A 10,301-nucleotide genomic window follows, 5' to 3' on the forward strand; every position below is an offset into this window, starting at 1 on the left:
TGTTCTCCCGGCGCCTATTTATACTATAGTCGCGCCGGTAGTGACGTCATGGCTGTCGCCGGCCAACTTGTTGTTGGTGTTTTTTCAATGTATGCTTCAGACACGGGTCACAACGAGGTGTTCCCCATAGCGACCCCTATAGGACGCAGTTCGAAGTTCCCTTGAAAGGGAACTTACCTGATAAGGGCTGATATGACAAAAATATTGCCAGTGCAAAGGGAATTGCAATGTACCAGAAATAAACACCTTCCACTGGACCAGAGAAGGAGATTTCCTATAGAATCCTCTCTCCAGATCCCATGAGCTAGACAGCCATCACTGGCCATAACCCAGCCCAAGCGGGAAGTGTTTGTCATTGGTATCAGTCACAATACACACCTAGAGTGGAACCCAAGGTGAGGAACCTGGGTCTGAGGCGCTTAGAAAAAGGGTACGATGCCCGCAGTGAGTAATCCTTACCATGTATATGGATATTAGAAAGTGCACAAGAGGCTCAGCATGTGCGCTTGGCATAAACATGGATTTTAGCAACCTGGTATGACTGCATCAGAGACCTCTAGGGAGAGGAGTACTCGACTCTCAGTACAAGAGGAGAACTCATGCTCATAGGTGATCCTTCTGAAGAGAAAGGAGCACTGCCAAGCTCAACCATAAGGGCAGACCGTCAGGGAAGCCAAGGAAGGCCTATCAACCTGGTATGACTGCCTCACGGAGCTCAAAGGAGTGGAATACTTGACTCTCAGATTGAGAGGAAACCTCACATGCTCAAACTACACACATAACTCTGCTCCTGGTAGCAGCATGCTCATAGGCCACCCTCTAAATCGAGGGGAGCACTGTCAAGCTCCATTATATGGGCAGTCCGCATGATAGCACAAGATAGGGCTCGGGGAGTGGCGTGCTCATAGGAGACCTTCTAAAGTAAGGGGAGCAGTGCCAAACTCAATCATGAAGGCAGTCCATCAGGGAGGCCAAAGGGAAGCCTATCAGGTTGGTGTGACTGCAACACAGAGCTTAGGGAGCGGAGTACTCAACTCTCAGATCACGAGGAGAACTCACATGCTCAGTCTGGGAGCGGCATGCTCATAGGCAACCCTTCTGAAAAGGGGGGACCACTGCCAAACTCAACCATAAAGGCAGCCCATGGCCTTGGGAGGCCAAGGAAGGCCTATCAACCTGGTATGACTGCCTCACAGAGCTCAAAGGAGCAGAGTACTTGACTCACAGATTGAGAGGAGAACCAACAGTAATTGGGAATGTCTAGTAGACCACAAAACCCAAGATCACCAGAGTGAAGCGGATGACGTATTCTCCCGGTGCCCTTTTATACTATTTATACCGGTCGTGTACTGATGTCACAGGCTGTCGCTGTCCAATGTTATTGTTGTGTTTAGGCATGTGCTTCAAACACAGGTCACCTGAAGGTCAAGGCGACCACTCATGTCTGTTTATTTAAGTGATTTAAGAACTGAAGAGTTGCAAGCTAGTTGCTCCAGGAAACTGTCCCAAAAAAGAATATAGTGTAAGTGGCTTCAGATGTAACTGCGCAAGTATCTTCTAAAGCCTCGTTCAGACTGTTAGCCCAAATCCGATTTTGTGCATATCCGGATGGAATCTGATTTGAATAACTGACTGTCCACACAGTGTATCGCAACTGTTCATATACGATTTGTGTGTCCAAAAGCGCTCTTTCGTTTTACGGGATGTGCGTTGGTTTCTATGACAATGCCGTTGCGTTGTTATGCCTATGCTAAAAACAACAATAACAGCAATACCGTTTGCAATACAGATGTTGTCTTACGATAGGACAACATGTTGCCGTCACGCTGGATAATATTTCATCATATGAGGCAGTGGCAGAAACGTGGGAAGCTGGAATGTGCGACTTTATTCTGTGCTGCCGTCTCCGCTGGTTTCAAAACTCAAAGAGGTGCGTATACTAGCAGTTTATTGTCTTTTTCCGCTTGACTTGCAGTTCACAACAACACGAGCTTGTTTCTGCAACAAAGTTTATTATGTTTTCTACAAAAACGTTTGACGTGTTTTGCATGGTGTGAAAACGTGAAAAAGCTATGTTAAATCCGATCTGACCGATCAGACTGAAACGGATTTCCAGGAATGTGATTTGAATAGGATTCCAAACCACATACGAATGTAGCTCGAAACGGATTGGCAAAAATCGGATTCCCTGTAGATTTGCACAAAAATCAGATTTGGGCTGACAGTATGAATGAGGCGTAAAAGACAAGTAATGCAACGCCTAATATTTGTTTTTATCCTAGACCGTGGTTTAAGAGTGAATAAAGTATGCACTCGGTCATCAGATACTGTTTGTGGGCCACTAGAGAGATTCTACTGCATTGAAAAAAAGAAAGGCTGCTGTACTTTAGCTGTGCAACATTCGGAATGTAGCCCTGGACAATATATCAAACAAGCAGGTAAATGATAAAAAAAATCCTATTATATAAACATACATGAAACATTGCTTATTGTTATCTGTGCTGCATTAAATGTAATAGAAGAAGGAAGAAATGAATAGACAAGCACAACAGTGGCAGTTTAATTTGCTGACTGTCTCCGCAGGTACTGGCTCCACAGATACTATATGTGCTGACTGTACAGGTGACACATATTCAAACGGATCTTTCTCATCCTGTTTACCACACACAATGTAAGTGCTCACTTGTGCTGTTTATGTGTGCTGTTGGTAATTTTTTAACAAATCTGATCCTGCATATTATTCACAGATGTGAAGCCCTGAGACTTACTGAAATAAATCCAGGAACACATTCATCTGACACCAAATGTGGAAATCCGTCTACAGCTGTAGCAATAATTACCCCTAGTGTGATAGTTACTTTAATATTAATTCCAGTAATAATTGTTTTCATATTTAAACACATTCGGAAGAAGAAGCAATCAAAAAGTTCAGGTAAGTGTTAATTCAGTTATTTTTTGTAGTATGAGATCTATAGTTGTTTTTTTCTATAATGGAATTTTCTATGAAAATTCAACAATCAATTCAGGCTGGGACACTTTGATAATCATTCATATACACTGTATATTGCTACACTTAAAAATGATGGTGCTGTAGAGAGGATTTTACACAGATTTATTATTATTATAAATGTTGATTACAGTTGTGCTGCTTAATTTTTGTGATAAAGTAGCATTCAGAGGTTTGGGGTAAGTAAGATTAAAAAGAAAAGACAATAAAAAATATTTATGTTTCAAATCAATGCCATTCATTTAAAATTTTCTATACATCAAAGAAACCTGAAATAAATTACATCAGGGTTTCCACAAAAATATTAAGCAGCAAAAACTGTTTTCAACCATGATAATAATACAAATTTTTAATAATGTTATATTAGAATGATTTATGAAGGGTCTTGTGACACTGAAGACTGGAGTAATGGCTGCTTAAAATTCAGCTTTGCCATCACATGTATAATATTGTTAAATACATTGAAATATAAAACAGTTATTTTAAATTGTAATAATATTTTACTGTATTCATGTTTTTACTGTGTTTTTGAGCAAATAAAAGCAGTTTTGGTGAGCATAAAAGATGCATTTCTAAAACATACTATTTTAAACTGTATATTGCAGATATTATTGGTTTATATTTGCATAATAAAAAAAATGCTCGTTGTTGGGTAGTTTTGGTTTTGCACTCAGTAATATTTGTTTGTTGTTAGTGTAACAGTTGTAGTATACAGCATGTTGCAGATAGATGGAAATGTATGTAGATAGGCGCAAAAGTGAATTTTTTTCACTTTTTTGAAGGAAACGCATGTTCAAAATAACCACTTCAGAAACGGTTGTACACTGTAAAAAATTTTCACCCCTTTCAACTTAAAAACGTAAGTTTTGTGGCTGCCTCTGCCAAGAAACTGTCATACAAAGCTGAAAATACACTACCTCGTGGGAAACAACCACTGAGAAAAGCTTGAAAAAAACACATACGTGTACATTACAGTCCTTTTTTTCTTGAACATTTAAAAGGAGAAAGGTGTCCTACAGTGCACCATCGTAGTCTTCTTATTAGGAGGCCAGCTTGCACGCCCTTCTTGTATGAAGTATCTCACCATGAGCCTTTAAAATCAGAAAATAACAGTAAAAATGACTAACAGTTGGTTATTTTATATACAATACACACTGACAGACTTCAATATACACAAATTAATTAAAAACATTCAATATTTTGAATAACAAAAAAAAAGTGATTGTTTAAAGCAGGGGTGTCGAATCCTGCTCTGAGGGTCACTGTCCTGCAGAGTTTAGCTCCATCCTTAATGAAATACATCTGAATCAGTTAACTAAGGTATTACTAGGCATACCAGAAACTTCCAGGTAAGTTGTAGCTAAATTCTGCAGAAGAGTGGACATCCAGGACCGAGTTTAGACACCTCTGGTTTAAAGTTTCCCTATGCTGCTTTTGTGAGTAATAGGAATGTAACAATGTACTCAAAGTCGGTTGAAAATCGATGCAAATATGTGCTGCAAGTGAAAATGAAAATTCTGTCATCAATTACTCACCCTCATAAACATAAGTTGTCATGGCTTTTTCATCATATCATTTTTTACAGTGATTTTCCTGTTCACTCCAGTCACACTTGTCATCTCTACTCTTTTATAAAAAAAACAACTCATTTCCTGATTTTAGTAAACATGTAGTGTTTAACATTGTGACTAGAGCAGTCAGTTGCACATAGTGGAAAAAGTCAATTTTCTGTCAATTCAAGTCTATCCCCCAGTGCTTGATCTCTGCTTATTTCTCTTCTGATTCAGATGAAATTTTCACAGGATAATAAGCAATAAAGGACTCAAATTTTAGCTGGATGCAATGAGTCAAAGTAAAAAAAAACACAATTTTAATGGATTTGTTCTACTGTTTTAGTTATAGTAGCAATTTGCTTAGTAGAAGAACACATTACTTTGTGCTGAAGGCGAAAAAGCCTTCAGTATTTGTGCCTGCTGCCTGCTGCCTGCTAATTTGTAAACACACAGTAGGACATTTTGTCGTGTGTTCGTTATGTTCCATGTAATTCTGGGGAACACACAATCCTGGGAACATAAAAATGACTCTCTCTGACCCAATGGACAATGATTAGCTTACACTACAGATACAAAAAAAAAAAAAAAAAAAAAATCAACATAAAAAAGCAAACACTTTTATGCCAGTATAATGTACAAACATTTAATATATACTCCACATACAAATCAGTCATTGTTTGAGCTTTTTTTTTTCTTTTTGTGAAAGAATGTGAAACAATCACATCTTTCTCCTTCTGTGCCAGTGTCAAGTCATGCCCAACAGTTTGAATGCATTACAAAACAATACTATATAAATTAAACACATTATTTTAAATAAAATACATTTCAGCATAAACTGGATTTTTTTTTTTTTTTTTTTTTTTTTTCAGTCATGTTTTCAGACTAGTTATCTCAGGTTTGTCAAATTTTCATGAACCTTAACCAACTAACTAAGCAGTGTTTGGAGAGCTAAAGCATGTTTAAAGATTGAAAGTAGATCAAGCTCAAGCTCATTTTATTACAGCCACTGAATAAGTGTAATAATATATTAACAATGGGATACTTTGTATCAAAGAATTGTACACAATCAGTCCCTTGCAAGTCACATGCTTTATTCATTACTGTTGCCTCCCCCCTCAATAGATTGGTCTGCAGCTGAGAGAAACTTCTTATCCCTTTAAAGTAAGTGTTTTTCTTATGCTTTTGAGCTGGTAAATGGGTTTAATGAATGTATTCACTGCTTGTCAAGTTGATTGGGTAATGCCAAATATACATTTTTAGGATATTGAGAAGAAAAAAATTGTTCTTGTCGAAACAGCTGCTTTTTAAAATAGCATTGTTTATGTTTTTTTAAAAGAATTGCTGTTGAATTGATAGTTCTCTTAAATATCAGTAAAAGTTTTCTCTTAAAAACTATTCACAAAGCTGCTGAGAGCTACTTTTACTAAGAAATGGAAAGAAATCTAAGGCTAAGAGAAAGGGCGTGTTTGACCTTATTGCTATGGAAGATGTCAACAAGTTTACAAACTATGCCCACAGTGATTAGCAGATAGGGGCTGGCTATCTGTCAGTAATTTAGTAATAGAAATATTGTACAAGGTATCATATTGCCATATTCAAATTAGAATCTAAAATATCACTGGTAACTCTTTACAATAAGGTCTCATTTGTTGACATTATTTCATGTATTAACTAACATGAACTAACAATGAACAATAGATTTAACATTTATTTACCTTTGTTAATGTTAAAAATGTTCATGTTCATGTTAGTTCTCAGTGCATTAGCTAATGTTAACAGATACAACTTTTGATTTAAAAAACATGTTGGTAAATTTTTAGATTAACATTAACTAAGATTAATAAATGTTGTAGAAGTATTGTTAATTGTTAGTTCATGTTAACTTATCTTGATGTTAATAATTGAAACCTTGGCTAATAAAGTTTTTGAAAGCATGTGAATACTAAAAGTCAACATTAAATGACGTGTTTACATGAAAAACATATTAAACGATATTCAATTATTCAAAACTTTTGGTTGTAGGTGACACACCTATCAGCTATTCTTTTACTGAAATCTCTGCTATACTTTTGGGTCCTTTACTGTTTTTTTCCCCACTCCACAGAAAATGAAATCCATCAGAAAATGATCAGAACCTGCCACATCCAACACACAGAAGTGCTTCTGAAGTCTGATAGAAAGACTAAATCCACTATCAGCTCTTTGCACAGACACACTGAGTTGACCCATTTGACATCTTTATGAAAATGCAACTTTTGTTGATTATTTTATACATTGTTTCTATTGCCTTTCTATACATAGAACACGCTTGTTGTGTCTGTGCCAGTGCTGAATATGAGATAAACGGACATTGCTGCCATATGTGTGCACCTGGTAAGTGAATAGTTCTCAGTAATAAAAGAGAATCACTTTAGTTTTTAGTCCAATTAGTAGTATTGTTTACAAGGAGAATTGCAAGATGTCTTGACTCGGGGCTAAGAAAAACTTTCATAGAAAAGTTTGCATTGTAAAAAGGAACCTTCTAATATCCTATATACTTTTTAAAGGTAATCGTGTTTTATGGCATTGCACAGTGGATACCAGCACGACTTGTGTATCCTGTAGTGCATCCACGTACACCGATGAACCTAATGGCCTTGAAATGTGCTTTTCCTGCTCAACCTGTGATGCAGGTGATGGTTTTACATTTATTTAGCAGAGAGTTCAGGATACCCAAGTGTATACAATCCTTTAACATGCTTCATTATACAATAATAAATGTTATGTTTCAATATATTTAGGTTTAAGGATACAGAAGGCCTGTACACGGTTATCAAATACCATTTGTGAGCCACTAAAAGGATTCTTCTGTATGGTCAGAAAAAAAGGCAGCTGTAAATTAGCTGTTAAACATTCTCAATGTAATCCTGGAGAATACATCCAACAAAAAGGTATGGATGTTCTCATTTTTGGTGTAGATGTTACTAAAGCGAGTGCACAAATCATTGGCAAATACTACTCACAAGTTATTTGCATATTAGAATAGTCAGAAAAGAACACAGAATAATTACTAAACTAGACCTTATTTAATATATTTAATTAGCTATACACAGTTTTTTTGTGATGAAAATGCTACAGCTATCTCTATCAACTTTCTGCAGATACAGTAATTCTAGCTACCATAGTTTATATCTATCTAAATCACGTCTCAAGTATCTGCACTCTTTAGCAAGCACCAGTGGATCTTGTGGATCATAGTTTTTGGTACTATGCAAACAAAGTCTTACACAGGAACCTATTTTTTGTGAATTGTTTGAAAAATTAAACCTTATTGTCAAATGTTACCAATTTTAGAATAACTGACCCAACGTATGTACTGTTCACACTGGGTCATTCTTAATATTGAATAAACAATGTTAAAAACTAAACAATGAATACTTAGTGTGAAAAGCCCTGTAGTGTTAATCTTCAAATAACTCAGTGTCCTAATATCTCAACAGGAACAGCAAGCACTGATACTGTGTGTGGTGAATGCACAAATGGCACCTACTCTGATGGCACTTTCACAGCTTGTCAGACACATACAATGTGAGTAGTTTTACATTAAGTTTTACATTAAATTCCCATTCTAATAGGTCTGGACTTGCTAACATCACACTGTTGCATATCTACAGATGTCAGAGTATGGGTCGTAAACAAATAGAAACAGGAACAACGTCATCTGATGCTAAATGTGAACATACTCCAAATGGTCTTGTTATTGGAAGCATAACTGGTGTTGTGGTCGTTGTTGTTATTGTTGTTATTGGAGTCTCAGTAACCCAGTTTGTCATATTCAAACACAAGTCAAAGGCTCGTCCAGGGATAAAGTAAGGCTTTGACAGTTTTCCCCCATTATAATGTACTTTACATTCGTCTGATTAATGGGATTTTTATACCTCTTTAATATTTCAGGTCCGTCCAGGTCCAAAATGTTGGTGGAGGGCTCTTAAAGTACTTACATAATCCATGGACTTAATGTTACTTATTACATTTCAACCAGTCAAAGTGAAACAAAAAGAAAAACTTTACTTGTTACTGACAAGCTGGTCACTGAGAGTGAAAAAAACTATGCACACGTGTTCGCTTGCCTATATAATGAAATAACATTACTATGGTACAGATTAAACACTGTAAAAGATTACAAGAAGAGGACGATGTAATATCATAAAAATGATTCTTCTTAACCAGTTACATCTGTAATTAAATGGATATCAACACACTCGCTATTGATAACCATGATAAAGTTTATGAATCATTCATTACTAATTTTGACACTACTTGCATGATATGTTGAAATTAGAACAAAATATAACAGTACTTGAATCATTTTTGTGACATGACATATATTTGTAAATATATTAAAAATCTATATTTTTTTCCAATTTGAACCTGAATCTCTGTATATGTTCTAAATGTATTTGTTACTCCATTTAATATTTGTACTTCTGCCTCCATTTTTTTGTAAATACAAAACAAATACATTTTCTATTATACTGTCACACTATTTGCCTTATAATACTGTACATTGCACATTATAAGTTTAGAAATATTTCTCATTCAGACATGTTGTGTACCAAATGTTACATTCAAAATGTTTCATGGTTGAGGTTCACTGTGAAAATAGTTCATTTCAGCTATAGCAAAAGTCTTAATCACTTTATTATTCACAGTAAGTATGCTTTTTGTATAGCGACCGATAGAGCTCAACACGCTGCAAAACACATGCAAATAGAAAAAACACCAGCAAATTAAGGAAACAACTTTGTCAGTTTAATAACTGGTGCTACAAATACTCACAATGCAACCAAATACAGAAACGTGTTGCAAAGAGCAAAGACCACAACAGAAATGTTTCAAGAGGATCCCTACAAGTGACAAAAGTGGCTGTGACATATGTCTAATAGATAACCTGCAAGGTGAGTTTTTGTTTATTTTAACATCCTGATCTATATTTGGTTGTGTGTATTGCAGCGCGTTTCTGTATTTGCTTGCATTTGTGAGTTTTTTTGCAGTGCTGATGCATTCTTCTCATAAGCTAATTGAAGGCTGCGAAACGAAGACTCAAAAACATCGAGACGTCCTTCGAAGGAGCTTGATGACATGGCAGCCTAGATGTTATGCATCCTTTCCACTTGAGAAACATCCATAACAATGTGAAACTATTTTTATATACGTTTTGTTTCACTTTATTTTTAATGTTTTCTCATGAAGTTTGACATGCTGAATTTGAAAATCACATTACATTTTATGTATCATTAACAGTAATCATTAAAAATAAAAATAAATATTTTGACAGCTTATAAAAGCTAATCTGTTATTATGCATGCATAGAAATTACGCATAATACTAAGCCAACAACAACAGTTTAACATAAACAGTGAGTTGTCCAGAACTTCAGAAGTGTACGTTGGGTGATTTTTTGTCTATGACTAGTCCTACAATGTTCTGGAATGTTCCAGAGAGCACTAGTTGTCACGCCCTTGGACTGCCCCTGTGTTTCTGTCTTGTGTTGTGCTCCCCGTGACCCAGTTTATCCCGTGTTTTGATGGTGTTCATTGATTTCAGGTGTTTCTCGTTGAGTCCCTCGTCTAGTCATGTATTTAAAGAGTGTTCTGTAACTTGGTTCCTTTGTCCAGTGTCTAACGTCATTTCCTTGTGCTACGTTTGTGTCTCCTGGCTCCCCTGTGTTTCCTTTCTGAGGATTAATAAAGACGTTATTC

General features: G+C 36.1%; 2 protein-coding genes across 3 annotated transcripts in view; both read left to right on the forward strand.

The window, feature by feature from the left end:
• The window catches only part of LOC107668047 (tumor necrosis factor receptor superfamily member 5-like), an 8,302-nt gene extending 5,183 nt beyond the window's left edge, over positions 1-3,119 (forward strand). The window contains exons 4-6 of the mRNA XM_016459796.1: positions 2,283-2,438; positions 2,584-2,671; positions 2,748-3,119. Of these exons, the coding sequence (XP_016315282.1) occupies positions 2,283-2,438; positions 2,584-2,671; positions 2,748-2,943 (440 nt within the window). The 3' untranslated portion in view covers positions 2,944-3,119. The remainder of the gene's footprint in view (positions 1-2,282; positions 2,439-2,583; positions 2,672-2,747) is intronic.
• Positions 3,120-5,557: 2,438 nt separating this feature from the next.
• Positions 5,558-8,923, forward strand: LOC107668046 (tumor necrosis factor receptor superfamily member 14-like). Of its 2 annotated transcripts, none has more exons than XM_016459793.1 (7): positions 5,558-5,721; positions 6,665-6,933; positions 7,107-7,232; positions 7,341-7,490; positions 8,040-8,127; positions 8,214-8,408; positions 8,494-8,923. In XM_016459793.1, exons 2-7 carry the CDS (start codon positions 6,801-6,803, stop codon positions 8,555-8,557), a joined length of 756 nt encoding a protein of 251 aa, XP_016315279.1. In that variant the 5' UTR covers positions 5,558-5,721; positions 6,665-6,800; the 3' UTR covers positions 8,558-8,923. The 2 variants fall into 2 exon arrangements, with proteins under 2 accessions (XP_016315279.1, XP_016315280.1); XM_016459794.1 differs by lacking the exon at positions 5,558-5,721 and adding an exon at positions 5,735-5,796.
• Positions 8,924-10,301: the final 1,378 nt, after the last annotated feature.

This window comes from Sinocyclocheilus anshuiensis, unplaced genomic scaffold, assembly GCF_001515605.1.
Source record: "Sinocyclocheilus anshuiensis isolate Anshui unplaced genomic scaffold, SAMN03320099.WGS_v1.1 scaffold1024, whole genome shotgun sequence".
Taxonomy (NCBI): Eukaryota; Metazoa; Chordata; class Actinopteri; order Cypriniformes; family Cyprinidae; genus Sinocyclocheilus; species Sinocyclocheilus anshuiensis.